The following is a 17669-nucleotide window of genomic DNA, read 5'->3' as shown; positions in this document are numbered from 1 at the left end:
TCAGAATAAGAGCTAGAAAAGAGGAAAGGATTCAAGGAATCTCTCTCTCTCTCTCTCTCTCTCTCTCTCTCTCTCTCTCTCTCTCTCTCTCTCTCTCTCTCTCTCTCTCTCTCTCTCTCACACACACACACACACACACACACACACACACACACACACACACACACACACACACACACACACACACACACACACACACACACATTCAGTAATCTGTTCTTACTCTTCCTTCCAAGTATTTTCTCCTTCCTTCCTTCCGTCCTTCTTTTCTTTTTCCTCTCATATACAACAAAAACGGCTGCCTTGTACCATTTTCTCCCCATTTCTCTCCCCATTCCTCCATCAGCTGCCCCACCCTTAACTTAACAGCCCTCCTCCCCTCCACCTGTTCCCTCATTCTCCCCTCCTGTAGGTGACTCGAGTGAGAGATGGAAGGGAGGGGAAAGAAAGGGACGGGAGGGGAAGGGACACAGGGGCTCCCCAGTTAGCATTGTTTGACCAGCCATGTCACGTTTGCTACTTTGGCCTGTAAACAAAAATACAGTTTGTCTCCTCAACAGACGAAACGAGGGCCACTTTTTCACGATTTCAGGCTTAACTTTTCTATTTCTGCCTTATTTTTTCGAGTTTTTTTTTTTTCTCTCCCTTGTCACTAAAGGTTTTATTTCGTTGTTATTTTTTCATTGGGTCCTTTGTATTATTTTTTTTTCCTTTTATTTCTTCCTGTTGCCATTTAAATGTATTTGTAATTAGTGTTTTTAATGGTGTGTCTTGTCTTAATGGCTTCATAAAGTGTGTGTGTGTGTGTGTGTGTGTGTGTGTGTGTGTGTGTGTGTGTGTGTGTGTGTGTGTGTGTGTGTGTGTGTGTGTGTGTGTGTGAAGACGTCTCTTTTTTATGGTTCTCTTAATTATATTTCTTCTTTATGACATTTCCCTTTTTTCTGTTTTTTTCCCCTCTTTAAATGCTCCTTTGATATTTTTTATTCTATTTTTTTCTCCAAACCTGCTTTTCTGTGTCGGGTTGTCGTTTCCTTTTTCTCTTCATTCACCGGCATATATAGTTTCTTAATTCAGATTAGATATTTCCTTCAGTCCTCATCTCTCTCTCTCTCTCTCTCTCTCTCTCTCTCTCTCTCTCTCTCTCTCTCTCTCTCTCTCTCTCTCTCTCTCTCTCTCTCTCTCTCTCTCTCTCTCTCTCTCTCTCTCTCTCTCTGACACCTATTGCTAACTACAGAACGAACTTATATAGCGGCCATGTGTGTGGAGGAATGCTGCTGTGGAGTCTTGGAGGAGGAGGGAAAAAAATATATGGTAGTTGTAAATTTCTAGTAATCGGGGAAGTGAAGGTCGTTCTGGGGAAATAAAGTAGCGTCGTAGAGCTCTCACGAGGAAACTCTTAGATTTAGTCGCGTCGTATTCCGTTCGCCCTTTTTTCCCCGCCCAATCCTTGCCTCGTCGCCTCGTCTCTCCTAGCCTCGCCTCGCCCTTCGTCGCCCGCCCCTACATCACAGCTTTCTTTCCTCGTCTTCCTCGCTGGACCCCAAAATATCCCCCTCACATACACATCGCCACTCAAAGCCGTCCTCTTCCTCTCTCACTCTCCTCCGTCTGTGTCCTCCTCTACCTCCCCTACCTCCCTTACATCGTCCTCTCCCTCGCAGCCCACCCTCCTTTCTCTCGTCGCCACGTTCCATACCACCGCGAAGGCGTGAATATGAAATAAAATGGAACAGACGTCCTGGAACGGCGGTGTGGGCCTCAGGGAGCGCTCGGTGAGGCGCGGCAAAGGCACCACTAGTCTAGGTATTGGTTGCGCGGCGCTGCGGGGCCCTGGCGGACTCAAAGGCATCAGGGAAATGTATAAAGGGACTTGTTCGGGTGCTCTGTATGTGTGTGTGTGTGTGTGTGTGTGTGTGTGTGTGTGTGTGTGTGTGTGTGTTCAGCTTTATATATATATATATATATATATATATATATATATATATATATATATATATATATATATATATATATATATATATATATATATATTAGTGCTTCTGTTTTGCGGCGGAATTCCGGGAGGCTGACTCAATAACCAGAGCCGCGGCTGGTCGTATTACCTATTACTTGTACACTATTGCTGGTGGCGGTGCTCGTGCCGCGCCACCAAACGTAGTTACCCATAGCAGTAAAACAGCAGATATTCTCGTTATAGGCCCGCAGGTCGTATCATATTTGTTCATTCCGAATATTCCCTATTTGTTATTATTCTTCTCTTTATCTTCCTCTGGTTGTTCTTTACTCTCTCTACTCTCCATCTATTCTACTTCGAGGCTTTTGATAATCTTAACGTCAAACTGTAACACACACAAGTTTTGACTTACACAAACTTTTATCTCTACACTTTCCTTAGAATGCCCCCTATGTCTTCCTTTCCCTTCCTTTCTCTGTTCTCTTTCTTCTCCTCCTCCTCCTAGCTCTCATGTCTACACTTTCCCTAGAATGTCTCTATTCCTCTTCTCTTCCCTTCTCTTGTTTCCTTTTCTTTTTCCTTCCCACTCCTCATCTCCCGCTGCTCTCCTGTCTCCCCTCCCTCCCTTGTCCCCAGCCGTCTCATCACAAGATCAGCACCGTGTCCGCCGCTGTCTACCTTTTGTGTTCAAACTTGAGCTGAGCGTCCAAGTGTGTGCCAGGCGACCGTCGAGGCGGCTTATTGTCCTTCTGTCGCCCCGTGTGTGTGTGTGTGTGTGTGTGTGTGTATGTGTGTGTGTGTGTGACGAGTAGGAGGTGAAGGGGCCCCTCTTTTTTTCCCCGCCAAGACGGACGCAATCCTTCTCTGTTCTTCAAGGTACTGTGAAATGGAGGCCTTAGAAGAAGTGACATGAGGTAAAGAGAAGAGGAAGGGAAAATGGAGGAGGATTTGAATAGGAGAAAAGTATGGAAAAAAAAAAAAACGTTAAAAGGGCGCCAGGGAAGTGGTTAAGAAGAGAAGGAAAGATCTTCAGGATTCCACAAGTCACATACAAAATTGGCCTTCCTTTCCCAGTTTTTTCCCCTCTCCGTTTTCTTTCTTTCTTTTTTTTTTTTTTTTTGAGGGGGCCATTCCTCCCTCCATCTCTTTCCCCCCCTCGCTTCTCAAATCATATCTCTCCCTTATCTGCCCGCCACGCTGCCTCCTCTCCCTCTCTTTTTCTCTTTCCACACTCAAGCGGAAGCGACAGCACGGAAAAATAAAAGAAGAATGTTATGAAGAAAACAGTATGGGGAAAATGGTGATGAAGGTTTCATGCATCTCTTGAGGTGTCCAAAGGAAGAAACTGCTCTGCTCTACTCTCTCTCTCTCTCTCTCTCTCTCTCTCTCTCTCTCTCTCTCTCTCTCTCTCTCTCTCTCTCTCTCTCTCTCTCTCTCTCTCTCTCTCTCTCTCTCTCTCTCTCTCTCATATCCACCTTCCCATTCCCGACATCCTTCTATTCTTACCTCTTCCCCTCTTTTCATGCTTATACTTTTTATTCATTTTTTACTCTATCTTTTCTCCTTTCCTTTGTTTTCCACCTTTGCCCACACACACACACACACACACACACACACACACACACACACACACACACACACACACACACACACACACACACACACACACACACACACACACACACACGAAAAAAAAAATAAAAGTGGCCTCTCAAGGGGTGTGAGTGCCAAAAAAAAAAAGGTGAATTGAACCTTTACAATGGACGCAAAGTACCTCGTCGAAACCTCATTCTGGAAAGCCTCATGCCTAAGTCGGGAGGATCACAGGAGATCAGAGAGAGAGAGAGAGAGAGAGAGAGAGAGAGAGAGAGAGAGAGAGAGAGAGAGAGAGAGAGAGAGAGAGAGAGAGAGAGAGAGGTAATGGTAGAAGGTTGGGATGGACTTGTCTTCTCCCTTCCCTTCCTCCTCTCCCCTCCCTCCTTCCCTCTATCCATATCCTAGGAGATAAAAATTCAATCTTATTTATGATTACCTTGTGGAGTCAAGATGAGGGGGAAGATGAGGAGGAGGAGAGGAGGATGAAAGGCTGACGCACGTATATAAACTAGAAGAAAAGTAATGTGTATGGCGGGACAAGAATAGATGGAATGGAAGCGAGAAGGAGGGAGAAGGGAAGAGAAAATGAAATATTACTGACATTGTCGGAACGAGAGAGAGAGAGAGAGAGAGAGAGAGAGAGAGAGAGAGAGAGAGAGAGAGAGAGAGAGAGAGAGAGAGAGAGAGAGAGAGAGAGAGAGAATTCTACAAACACGTAAGGAATGAAATCCAAATGCCATGATGATCCCCAGATGATATAAAGGCCGAGGTGGTGAAGTGAAGACAGCGTGGCACAGAAGGTGGGGTGACTTTCTTTTTATGCGCTTGTCCCTTAATGCGGCGCGGGCTTATTGGAACCCGTTATCGAGGCGAGCAGCAGGTGTTGTGTTCCTAGTGATAACCTATAGGATCTTCATCACGAGAGGGGAGCAGACTGAAAACCGCATTCCTAAACACTCCTTGTCTTAAGACCTCGACCACTTTCAACAGGTTCTGGGGTAAGCAAGTTATTGAAGTTTCCAGTGGTGTCTTCATAGTTGGTCAGGGTGTAAAGGATTATTGGGATTTTCAGTTGTTGTTTTTTTTTCATTGCTGGACAGACGCTTGTGCAAGTTATTGGTGTTTTTCAATGGTGTTTTCATAGCTGGACAGGCTCTTGGGGAAGTTGTTGAGATTTTCAGTGGTATTTTCGTAGTTGAACAGGCTATAAAGGATGTTATTGGGGTTTTCAGGTGTGTTTCCATAGGTAGTTGGGCAGGCTCTTGTGGAAGTTACTGATTTTTGTAGTGTCTAAGAGATTCTGGTGGAATTTTGCACCATTAATGGGGAGAAAAAGACCCAATGAGAATAGAAGTAATGATCTATGTGGCCTTTGAAAACCGTCCTTGTGAGGGAACGAAGCGTTTCAAAATATGAGAGGTAGAGGCTTGATAAAATAAACTAACTATACTGCGCACCACACACACACACACACACACACACAGGAAGGAAGGGAGAGGCGTAGTTCGTTAACACACCCCACACATCTGCCCACACCGCATACCACATGAGAGAGGGAGAGGAAAACAGAAAAGGGAGTGAGGCAGGGCAAAATTAATACTCTACACACGCTACGCGCATATTTCGCAATACATATATGAAATCGTAGCTTCTCTGAGGCTTGTAATGGGTGAGGTTTTGATTTCTATACCGAGAGAAAAGACTTTACAAAATGCGAACCATTTACACGCAGAAAAAGAAATAGAAAACGCAAATCTTTTTTCACGTTTAATGGAAAAAAGGTGGAATGAAATAGTGTTCCTAAATTTATAAACCTTTTGACAGCGGTGGCTTTTAAAACACATCAAATGATCACAATTTCAAGACACTACTGACTGCAAAAGGTGAGGTCAAGTATGGTTAACATCCTTCAATACCTTCATTATTATTTTTGTGTTTTGTTTTATTTTCTTCTCTCGACTGTTTCCATTAGGGATGGCCATCTTACTGTCTTCTAATTCTGTCCCAATGATCACCACATGCTTTCCTTCATTACGTCCATAAATCTCTTACGTCTTCCTCTCTTATTCCTGCACAATAAAATGTAGGCACTCAAATGAAGAGACATATCAAACTATCATAGCAATCATGGGAAATTAAGCGCCTTTCCATCATCAACACTCATCTTAGCATTCCACATCACCTTCTTCAAAACAAGAATCCACCACCGTAAACTATTAGAAACCTGACTAGCGTAACCTACTGGAAACCTCACTACCGTAGCCAGGCAACGTCACATCATCAGTGTAACCCCTAGTGGCGTGTCCTAGGCGCGTAATGGGGCGAAGAGGGAGACAGGTTAAGATTGTGGCTGGGACCATCTAGAGGGAAAGAGAGGGGAGGGGACAAGGCTGATCCCATAATGAAGATAAAGTGCAATATTGACCTTAGGATTAGCCAGCTTCATTACGTCCGGGTTGGTCACTCACTCCCGTGTCGATTTTCATTTTCCTGGCTGTTGTAACTTATGAAAATTGGAGAGAGAGAGAGAGAGAGAGAGAGAGAGAGAGAGAGAGAGAGAGAGAGAGAGAGAGAGAGAGAGAGAGAGAGAGAGAGAGAGAGAGAGAGAGAAAACAGTAGTACAATAAAAACGCTCAAATACAACTTAAAAAAAAGAAAAGAAAGAAAAACGAATACAAATCCCTCACTTCTTCCGGGTTGTGTTACTGAGATAGAATTAAAGCGTCCTGTGCTGTTGTGCTTTTACTTCCGGGTTGCCTTTTGGGTGTGGACGTGGCTGATGGTGGTGGAGGCGCAGGAGGTGGAGCTGGTGGAGGTGTGTTGAATAAATAAGAAAAATGGTTGGCGAAAAGCGGAGGGAAAAGGAGAGAAAAAGAGAACAGGAAAAAGGTAGGTTTAAAAACGGAGTGAGAAAGAGAGAGAAGGGAAAGGAGAGAAGGGTTAGGGAAGGGAAGGTAAAGGTAGGGGGAAGGAGGGGTGATGATGGGCCATGAGAGAGGGGGGAAGGGAAAGGGGAAGATAGAGAGGGTAAATCGCACTGACCTGCCTCTCTGCTCTTCACCTTGAATATTGATGTTTACCTGCCGTGTGCGTGATTGTGTGCGCATGTGTGTGTGTGTGTGTGTGTGTGTGTGTGTGTGTGTGTGTGTGTGTGTGTGTTGCAGGAAATCGACAAAAGGGAGAAAATGCAAGCTCCGTCAGGTATTTGCTTCCCTCCCGTGGGTTTTAGTGTTGACCTCTGGCCGCTGAGCTTGTTGTGTGACCTCGCCTGACCTCGAGGCCGCTAGGTCACGACATCCCCTCGTTGGCGGTGGGCGGGGAGGGGAAGAAAGGGTAGGAAGGGAAGGGAATTGGAGGGACAAAGAGGATATTACTAATTCAGAGAGAGAGAGAGAGAGAGAGAGAGAGAGAGAGAGAGAGAGAGAGAGAGAGAGAGAGAGAGAGAGAGAGAGAGAGAGAGAGAGAGAGAGAGAGAGAGAGAGAGAGAGAGAGAGAGAGAGAGAGAGCTGCGTGTCTAGGTTTTTGTGCCGTGGTAACCTTGCTTTTCTTTCTCCCGAACAGTGCAGCAAATGTGACGCCGTGGTGATCCCTCCCGACCAGAGACTTAGCTTCTTTAGCGACTACAGCAGGACCCACGCCTGTCCATCCTGCGGCCACCTCGACCACCACTTCGTCAAGCCGCTGAGTTCCTTCATTAGAGAAGACAAGCAGACGTGGTAGTCCCGTCGCCCTCCCGTCCTCCTGGCTTGTCAGCACGAGGTGAGTACACGTGACGCTGCTTCTTATTCATCAACTAGTTCCTCTTTTGTATTCAGTAAATTAGAGAACAAGTCAGCAGGGAGATGTACAAGAGCATTTTCTCAAACAGTTTGCTTTCCTGTGTCGAATTTGACCTTGTTCAAGTGGACATTATTGGGGTTTGGAAGTGTTTCCATGATTCTACTGATATCATAACAAGAATTCTACAATATTTATGGGAGGAGAAACATCGTGAAAACCAGACAGATTATTCTTATAGTCTTTGAAAATAATACTCTTGAAAGATCAGATCGCTTCAAAACACGAGCCATAGTAAGGCAAGTGTGGGGATGTATGTAAGATATATACAGTATGTAAGGTGTCTGGGTGCATGAGGGCAGGTGCGGTAAGTATGGGAGTGGTGAGGGAGGTTAGAAGTATAGGTATTATTAGGGTCCGTCATATTGAGAGTCAATTCTTGGTCTGCAGGAGGAAAGGAGCGCAGCGTCGACTCTTCCACGCCACACCAACACCATCACCACCACCACTACCACCACTACTACCATCAAGACTCCCTCAAATGTCGCCGGAGAAGAGTAGTGTATAGTGAACTAAGAGGCATCAGAAGAAGAAGAATGCTGATGATAGAGGAATTATAAAGAAGCAGGCGGAGAGGCAAGAGGTGTTGAGGCATGGAAGGAAAGTTAATACAGAGATAGTAGATGTTTTGGGCGGTGCTTCATGACAACACCTTGAAGGACTCTGTACAGATGACCATGTTCTTTAAGAGTAAAATACTTGGAGGAGAAGAAGGAAGAAGATTAAGATTATGAAGAAAAGTAACAAATACAGACTGGATGATAAGAAAAAGAAATAGCAAAGTTAATAATCCATATAAGAAGAAAAAATCAGACATCAGGAACGCTCTGTAGACTCAGAGATGAAAACATCTACGTCACTTGTAAGCAGAGGAACGAAATGAAAAGATGGAATTCGAAAGAGAAGATGGAAGCGTTACCGCCATTACCACCACCTCTGCTGACACCAGGTGAGCTATAGAGAATAAAAATAATATAAAAAAGCGAATAATTGAGACAGAAGCACCGTAAGTACCGCGTGGAAGAAAAGGAAAATATAAAAAGTGTTTACCATGTCCATACAAAAGACACGCACGTAGATGAAAAAAAAGCAAACCTCGTGCGTGAATGTTTAATAAATAGCGAACGTGAGTGGAGTCACGGCTGTCCAGTGAACTTTTTTCTGAAGACAATGAGCAGAAGAGAAAATAGTGAGGAGTGTAAAGGTCTGGCGGGGAATACAGTCAGTGTGAGGACACAAACCTATAAACACTAAAGAACAACTAAAAATCGAGTGACACTCATATGAAACGGGGAAGGAAACTTTGGTTAAAACATAAAACATTTTCGTGTTTTTTTTTTTTCTGCTGCTGAATTTGTTTGGCGAAAAATATCCACCGGAAACAGTGGATGGGTGTAAATAACTAGACATTAGCTGTATTCTAATTGTGTGACCTCTTGTGCTATCGCCGTAAGTTCCGAATTTCGATGTTTCATCGTAGTCATAGGCAGAGTCCTTGTTGACAGTCAGACACTCATCCCCGCTGCGGAAAACATACATGTTTGCTTTAAAACATTGAGAGAATAAAGAAAAGAGAACAGATTAAATCTGGAGTAGCAAAGAGGAAATGGAGGAAAATAGCGATGGGTGAGTGGAACTGATATTTTTTTCTGGTGAGAGGAGGAGAGGATGTGTGGACAGAAAAAAAAATCTTAAACAAGAACGACATGGACCAAGAAACTGTTGAGACAGCCAAGAATGAAATGTTAGCCAGGGATGAACTGTTATGGATAAACTGAATTTGTTAGAAACAAGTGTTTTGAACATCTGCGGACCAGCCAGCTGTGGGAAGAATTGGTGTGAAGACTAGATAACAGTCTTCATGAATGAACAGGTGGAGGAAGAGCAACAGCAATAACCACACTTCCCACCAGCCGAAGGAGGGAGGCTAAGAAGATGAGGAGGAAGAGCGTGAGGTGCAAAGCAGAGCAAATATCATCATCGTCTCCAAACACTATCTCTGAGACGACAGTGATGGTGTACACAAAAATCTTTCACCATCACTGCCTCCACCACCATCATCAACACCACCACCACCACAAACAACAATAACTGATGTTGGAGGATAACCATACAAAAAGCACCCGCGGAAAGAGGAGGAGGAGGAGAAGTGAGCGGAAAAAAAAAGTGGAAGGATGTCACCACTACAGCGGATGAACACCACAACTCCAGCACTATCCTACCATCCTGCAGCACCGTCCACACCCCGCCCCGCGCCACGCCCCCTCCGGTCCGGTCTGCGTGGTCCATCAGTGTCCTGTGGCCTGCTGTTAACCCCTGTACCGGCCTGGACCACCTGGGTAACGCCGGTGCAGGAGGCTCAAGTGTAGCGTCACCCGGGCGGCTGTCCCCACGAAGGATATATGCCTGTAAGTTAGTTCAATGTGCACTCTTTTCTTTGTCCCGTAGCTCCTGCTAAGACGACAGTGAATCTGCTTGTATTTAGGAATGAAAATAAGGACAAACTTTTTACTAAGAGCTCTCCGTACTGGGTGTGTAAGGTTTTATACTTGTAGCTTGTAAACTCGTGTTGTGGAAGGTTTCTGTCCGCCCCCGCTTCGCTTCACACGCAAAAACAAACAAACAAAAAAATCAAATATGAATTTTATTTTTATTTCTATTTATTTATTTATTTATTTTATTTATTTATTTTTTTCTCTCACATCTGCCTGATTGGCGTTGGCAGTTTGAGCCCTGGGGGCCCCGCAGCGAAGCGTGAGGCCGGGGCGTGCGGAAGCCTCCTCACAGCCACTCCCGTTTAATGCAGAATAGCTGGCAAGCGCTGCCTAAGAAGTCGGGTGAGGAAGGTGATGGTCGAGCCTCAGTCAGTCACATGAGTACCTCTCGAGAACCAGTCATCACAGAACGTTAGTCACACTACCTAAGAGTCGCTTCACTTCACTAGCGTTGAGAGTCGGTCAGCAGAAAGTAAAAGTGAAAAAGATAACAAGCGAGTCAGTTGCATCGCGAGCATTATGAACCACTGAACCACCAATAAGTGTATAAGTTTTTATGTGTAGGGCTTAACGTTATAAGTAAGGTAGATGTAACATTAACTCTGAGTCATAAGATAAGGTTCAACTCATCAGTCGGTATCGCTTTTGAAGACGGGCGAGAATGAAGCGGACCCCTGCGGGCAGTGGGCGGGTGTTGGGCGCCAGACACCCGCCCCGGGGTCTGGCCGGACCTGGAGGTCACTCGGGTGGAACACCCACACCTCCAGACCTCCCGCTGGCTGTGGAGTCCTGATGAAAGTTGGAAGGACGATTGGCACAGCAAGTAGTGAAACTGTTTGTTGAGGTCAAAACAGGAACGTCCCTAAAGAACCGGTCTGTGTCGTAATGTACATACATACTAATCGTTTGAGTCATTAAGAGAGAAAAGATCCTAGTTGTCGTCTCGCGTGAACTTGCCGTCAAGGTCTTGCTCCAGCCTGACTAGATCCTATGGGGCTCACAGGACGACCTAACTGACTGACTGACGTCGTTGCCTCCTCTAAGGAACTGGCGACTCACTCCTCCGCATGACTCACTTGACCTCGCATGGCACTGTGACGCGATGCCAAGATACTGCACTGGTTAGCTCGCTGGACCCCAGACGGAAGACAATGATTCCTCACGACACCAGACAACCTTGTTGTTGCTGCCCTTTCTCCGCCTGACCTGACTTCTTCGCGGTGACTCCAGTCGTTGTGTGCATTGCTAGGATAAGCTATTTGGGACCTGATACTTGTGACCAAACCAGCGATTATCAGTATCCATGTAGGGTCACGGCCCGCACCTCACAATATCCGCCCCGGGGGTTAGGAGGAGGAGGAGCAGAGAAAGGAGGAAGAGGAGGAGGAGGAGGCATAAGTGGAGGAGGAAGAGAAGAAGGAATATGACAGGAGCGTGGACAGCTGTGTGATAACGTTGGTGCTCCTTGTGGGATGGTGGTCCTTCAAGGCTAAGAGTTTCCTATTAGTCCGTAATCCAGCTACAATCAAAATTACATTCCCTTAGATCATCAGCCTCACATCCCCACCCAAGCCCATCCCATCCCCGCCCTGCGATCCCAAGCAATCATCAAACAAATCAATACAGAGCATCATAACTTCAATGGGCAGTATCTCTATTATAGTCAACTTTTACTTAACAGAAGATTTGCGTCCTCATACTTTGCCTCAGTTTCTCCCTGCCACCTGTCCCTTCCCTTTGCATGACGCCCCTTCAGTCCTTAACCCAACAGCCATTCCTTAACGCGACGCCCTGTCCCTGTCCACGGCTGATCCTGTCTCTCGACCCCCAACCACTGCCCCCTCCAACCCTCCCTCACACACACACACACACACACACACACACACACACACACACACACACACACACACACACACACACACACACACACACACACACACACACACACACACACACACACACACACACACACACACACACGTCCCGCGCGCCTCACTCTTGCAAAATGAGTTACAGCAACATTTGAAAGTTAAACATTTGCGGCGTTTCATTCAGTATTAGGCCAAAATTTCAAGTGCTTTAAAAGCGAAACATTGCATCTGAGCATTCAGTACAGGACGAGTCGAGGGGTTTTGAGGCTCACCAGCAATACTGGAACCAACACCCGGGAGCGGATTCTGTGAGGTGAAGGGAGGAGGCGAAAACCTGTCCATCTGCCCGAGTGTGTCCTGTGAAGAGTTTGTTTGCAACCAATAGGAGACACGAGAGCTGGAAAGACACGCCAGTCCACGTTAGTAGTAGTTGCTGACACACCTATCTACCTCTCTCAGGGTGGAAGTTTCCTGTCTTGTAGTATCGTACTGAAATTAATGGATTGAATTATTTCGCTTGTTCACTGTTGGTCACTATCAAGGTTCACGATGATGATGATGATGATGATGATGATGATAATGACGACTTGGGTGTGAAGCGCAGGGCAGCGTGGCAGTGGTGTCGCCTCCTCGGGTCGTCAGCTGTGTTGTGTCGCGGCGCAAGGACGGACCAGACCCCCCAGCACCTCCTCTCATAAGGGCGATAATCCTGGTCAGACCATGGGATTCTCGGCCTTCAGGTGCATGTGGGTGCCAGGTGGCGTCTGTCCTCGTCCTTCTTGCAGCTTGTAACTTTATTGGCTCAATTGTGAATATCTGATAAGTTTACATACGTTGGTAATTTTTTTGGACACTGATAACTGGCATAAAAATATCCTTTGTTTGCTTGGCTCAATTTGATCAGTTGTTATAAATTAAAAAAAAAAACAGACTTTCTTCGAATTAGACTGTGCCTTGCTATGGTTAAAAAACAAAACAACAAAAAAAAGACTTTGTGTTGCTTCTTATTATTATTTTCAGCAAATTGGCAACATTTGTAATCTCACTCTGGTGATTCTAGAAAATAAATTTACTTTTGTACCCCCAATTGGCTTTTGGTGTTTCTTAAATTCCAATTTAGTTACTTTTGAAGCAGACAAATCTCACTCGCCTTGAGGGGTGACTCCCAGCCACGCGGGGAGAGTTTCTGAAGGCAAGGTACGGACTGGCACTGTTCCGATGACTGGGTGAGAGAGAGAGAGAGAGAGAGAGAGAGAGAGAGAGAGAGAGAGAGAGAGAGAGAGAGAGAGAGAGAGAGAGAGAGAGAGAGAGAGAGATGAAATACAACAACAAATTGGGTACCAACAGAATGATGTGATGTGAATGAGAATGTAATAAGAATAAAAGAATAAAAAAACTAGTCACAAAGAAATTGTTGTTGTATGAACAAGACCACAACAGAACAAAACAACAATAAATAGAACAAAAACTTCAGCAACTACTAACTCACTGGCTAAAACAACAGGTGCCACTTCAAACAGGTCTTCTGAACAACCAACTCACAACCCATGAAAGAAAATAATTTAGCCAGACAAAATTTCAAGAACCATGCCTCATACACGGCCACCGTCCATCCCACACAAAATTATGTCAAGTAACTACAAACCTACAACCCCTCTTGAGGTTTTGTGTGTTGTGGTCCTTGAACAAGCGTGGAAGATGGTGCATGAAGACGACTGGCGGGCGGCTGGAGGGAGTGAGTGGTGGCTGAGGCATCTCCGAGGGTGAGTCTGTGCTGAGGTAATGTATGGTGAGGCTGTCATGGTGCATGGAACAGCGGAGAAAAACCACAACACCGAGGAGAGAGAGAGAGAGAGAGAGAGAGAGAGAGAGAGAGAGAGAGAGAGAGAGAGAGAGAGAGAGAGAGAGAGAGAGAGAGAGAGAGAGAGAATGGATGAGCAGGCTGGAACAGTACCAAGTGTCCGGTAAAGGCGGGTACTTTGCTAGCAACAGTACAAACTCGGGCCTGTTCGGGCAGGAGACTCAGGCTGAGGCGTCGCATCGACTTGGCAACTCACGATCACATTCCTTCCTTCCTTCCTTTACCTGTCAGATGTGTGTCGGTTCTTTCTTTCGCTTCATTCCAGGACTTAACACTTCTGACATATACACACTCAACGCAGACATGCTTACACACACACACACACACACACACACACACACACACACACTCTCTCTCTCTCTCTCTCTCTCTCTCTCTCTCTCTCTCTCTCTCTCTCTCTCTCTCTCTCTCTCTCTCTATTCCTTCTATTTTATGAACAACAAATACCTCTTCATTTCCTCCTTCCTTGCCTTCCTTCCCCTCTATCGACAACACTCTCCTTACACGCCTCCAATGGCCGGCAAAGATAATCCACAAGACACAGTAACCAGAGCAGACATGAACTTCTGAACGTCAGCGAGGGGCGGGCCTTGGGTGGGGAGTGCCCGCGGCCTACCCCTCGGGCGTCCTGTAGCAGCTCTTCGGCCTTCAAGTGTCGTCCTTCATTTCCACGAGTTATCGTACGCAGTTGCTTTCATTTCTTCCTCCTGCTCTTCGTTCTGATGAGTTGATGTCGTGGAGATGACGGAGGACTCGTAGCCGAAGTGTTTCCGTGAGTGTTTATTATCTTTATTACACTTAATGCACCTCTTTTTCTCATCACTTCTATCTTTTTTGTTGATCAGTATACATGTATAAATAATGTTATGGTTTGTTGGTTTGTTGTAGTTATTTAGTGAACACCTTGTTGTAGTCATACAAGTGTTGTTGTTGAGAAGTATCATCCCTTGTCTTCAGGCGGGAGGAGATATGTAATGTTTGCATCCCAGTGAGTAGTGTTAAGGCAATGACAGCATACGTAGTGTTAAGGCATTAAGGTCGTGCCAGTGTGCTCGTGTTGCTGCAGCCACGTCGTTTGCACACATAAACTAACCACTTATTTGTCTGACACTTTGACTACTAATGGCAATGTGAGAGAAATGGATTACTACAGTAAGAACAAAGAATTGCAGTGTAACACTTGCTATTTGTGTATTAATTAATACTTCTGAAAATTAAAAAACAGTCACTGAAATGTCTGAATCACTCATTCAATCTTTGTGGTATGAATGGAATCTTTCGAAATAACGCGATAAATTACACCCCACTATTTTATCAAGTTGGAAAGTAAGCCATAGCAGTCAAAGGGTTAAGGAAGATATAAGCACTAATCTACACTTAGAAGCAAAATCACACATCAAGGAGTAACCAAAAGACGAACGTGGCGCCACAGTCGAACACGTGGCAACCACAGTTTACCACAATATTACCACACTATATTACCATCATTCCGCAATAATTTAGTGAATACCACGATATTTACAATACTACAGTAAAGGGTGTCTCAAATACCTATATCTACCATTTTTTTTCTGTCGCTCAGTCTTATCTTTAAAAGTGTAGTGTGGAGATTATACACGACATAGCTTTAAATAAGAGAGAGAGAGAGAGAGAGAGAGAGAGAGAGAGAGAGAGAGAGAGAGAGAGAGAGAGAGAGAGAGAGAGAGAGAGAGAGAGAGAGAGAGAAATTAAGAATAGATAAATAATCATATTGTACCTTAATGAGTTCACACACACACACACACACACACACTCACACACACGGTTCCTTCTCGAAGAGCAGACGGGCTAACGAAGCGCAGACCTCGGCGGGCTTAACGCAAAGAGAGAGAGAGAGAGAGAGAGAGAGAGAGAGAGAGAGAGAGAGAGAGAGAGAGAGAGAGAGAGAGAGAGAGAGAGTCAATAGCACAGGGGCAGGTGACGTAGGTAAGGCGGTAACAGAGGCTAGTGTAAGTAACGCTACTTGGTGGTGGTAGGGAACTAACACGCGTACAAGTGCTACCACAAGGAGCTCAGAGGCTACAACAGGGTGCCAATGCTGGGGACGGGGTTTCATCTAGGCGACGGAGGCTCAACTATTGGGAGACAGTGGTAGTGGAGGCTAGAATAACACTACAAATTGATGGGGACTAATCAAGGATAGCAGGAAACTAAAATCCATTTGCTTGGGGAATAAAACAGCCTGCATGATTGAGGCTAAACGGGGAAAGGGAGTTAAGGGCTAAAAAAATGGGACCTGATTAATGGAGGCTATGGGGATATGGGTGCTGGAGTCACTGGGGTTTGAGGCTATGGGGAAAATGGGTGTTGCAGGTGTTAGAGGCTATGGGTTAGGCGCTGGAGGCTGACAATGGGAGGGCTGGAGGCTACAGGGACATGGGTGGGCTGTAGGTGATTGAGGCTATGGGGAAATGGGTGCAGGAGGCTGTGGGGACATGGGGCTGAGAGCTATGCGGAAACAATGGGTGATGGAGGCTAAGAGAATATAGGTGCAGGAGGCTATTGGGAGGGAGGCTACGTTAGGGACACTAGCTAGTAGAGAGAGAGAGAGAGAGAGAGAGAGAGAGAGAGAGAGAGAGAGAGAGAGAGAGAGAGAGAGAGAGAGAGAGAGAGAGAGAGAGAGAGAGAGAAGGGAAGTTAGGAGAAGAGACAGAGACAAAGAAACGCGGATGGAAACCAGTCGCTCGAGAGAGAAGAGGAGACGTTAGGAGAAGAGAAAGAGACAAAGGTTATATAACGTAAGACAAAGAAAGAAAGACACGGGAGATAATGAGGCAGGTGAAGTCAGGCGAAGCGAAAAGAGACAAAGGACAAGCTCAGGGAAGAATGACACAGAATGAAGCTAATAAAAGGAAATTATAAACAAAATGATAATAAAAAAGACATCCGGAAGCGGGAGGAGGTGGAGGATATATAAAAAGAAAATAACAATAATAACAAGGACCGCTGAGAAAGATAGACAAGGGAAGATAGAAAATGTCTGGTAATTGATATGGAATAGTAATTAGTCAGCTGATCAGAAGGTATAAGTTTATGATCCATATTCTTAAACATTTCGGTCCTATTTCAACCTTTTTTAACAGGCCGTAGTGAAGGTTTTGTGAGATTTTCAAGGGTGTTTCTCAGACTCTAGTAATAAGTTAACACGAATTTTGCACCATCAATTGGGAAATCCATCCGTGAGAGTCTCGAAAAATCCTTTATTTAGCCTTTGAAAATAGTTCTTACGGGAGGTCAAAATGTTTCAGAATTCGGTCCGGAAAGTTTAAGAAGTATCTGGCTGTTAATCGCTCCTCTGCTCCTTGAGAATGATTCACACACTCACACACACACACACACACACACACACACACACACACACACTCACACTCACTCTAATGTTGCGTAAATCCAAAACACAGTCCATAATCACATCCGCTTCCTTGCTACTTGGTTCTGGTTCTCGCTTCTTAATCAGGTAGTTTTATTTTTTTTTTATTTTCAAACATCCGCACATCAAGGAATAGAACTCCACTGCAATCACTTTATTATCAATTCTTGAAACTTCCTCCACATTGCCACCTATCCAGGAATACTATTATGCCTTTGTTTTTCTAAGATAGCTCTGCCACCTTCCAATTTAACATCAAGAAACATCCACAGCAGTCACTTTACTATCCGTGTCTGAAGCTATTCCAGCATTTTCACCCACCCAGAGAAAGCATACGTATACCTCAGCTTTCCTAAAAGTACTTCAGTTCCTCTTCTAGAATTAGAAAAAAAAAAGATAACAATTCCGAAACCAATCTCTGGCACAAGTTAATGCAACAGTTAGGAAGAACACCTCTATGGCGCCACCAGAACCAAGAAACCAAAAGCAATCTATTAATTACGTAACGCAACACCAATGCAGCACAACACAATAAGTCGTTAAGCAACACATATTCAGTAGAGTTTCCGCCTTTCCTTCCCTAATCTCGAAACTGCAAGAAATCCCTGCACTATTTTCAATTGTCCGTATTCTTTCATAGCCCGTG

The 17669-nt window shown here is 45.1% G+C and overlaps 1 protein-coding gene across 2 annotated transcripts in view; it reads left to right on the top strand.

The window, feature by feature from the left end:
- Positions 1-17669, top strand: part of LOC135108605 (headcase protein-like) — a 133563-nt gene that overhangs the window by 82848 nt on the left and 33046 nt on the right. For both annotated transcript variants that reach the window (XR_010272367.1, XM_064019764.1), the window contains exons 5-6: positions 7112-7309; positions 7778-17669. The exon at positions 7778-17669 is cut by the window's right edge. Coding sequence is in view for 1 of the 2 variants with exons in the window: in XM_064019764.1 (XP_063875834.1) it covers positions 7112-7270 (159 nt within the window). In the remaining variant the exon portion in view is untranslated. The remainder of the gene's footprint in view (positions 1-7111; positions 7310-7777) is intronic.

This window comes from Scylla paramamosain, chromosome 17, assembly GCF_035594125.1.
Source record: "Scylla paramamosain isolate STU-SP2022 chromosome 17, ASM3559412v1, whole genome shotgun sequence".
NCBI classification, from domain to species: domain Eukaryota; kingdom Metazoa; phylum Arthropoda; class Malacostraca; order Decapoda; family Portunidae; genus Scylla; species Scylla paramamosain.
Note: the sequence above shows the minus strand (reverse complement) of the source record. Positions and strands in the feature narration are given on the sequence as shown.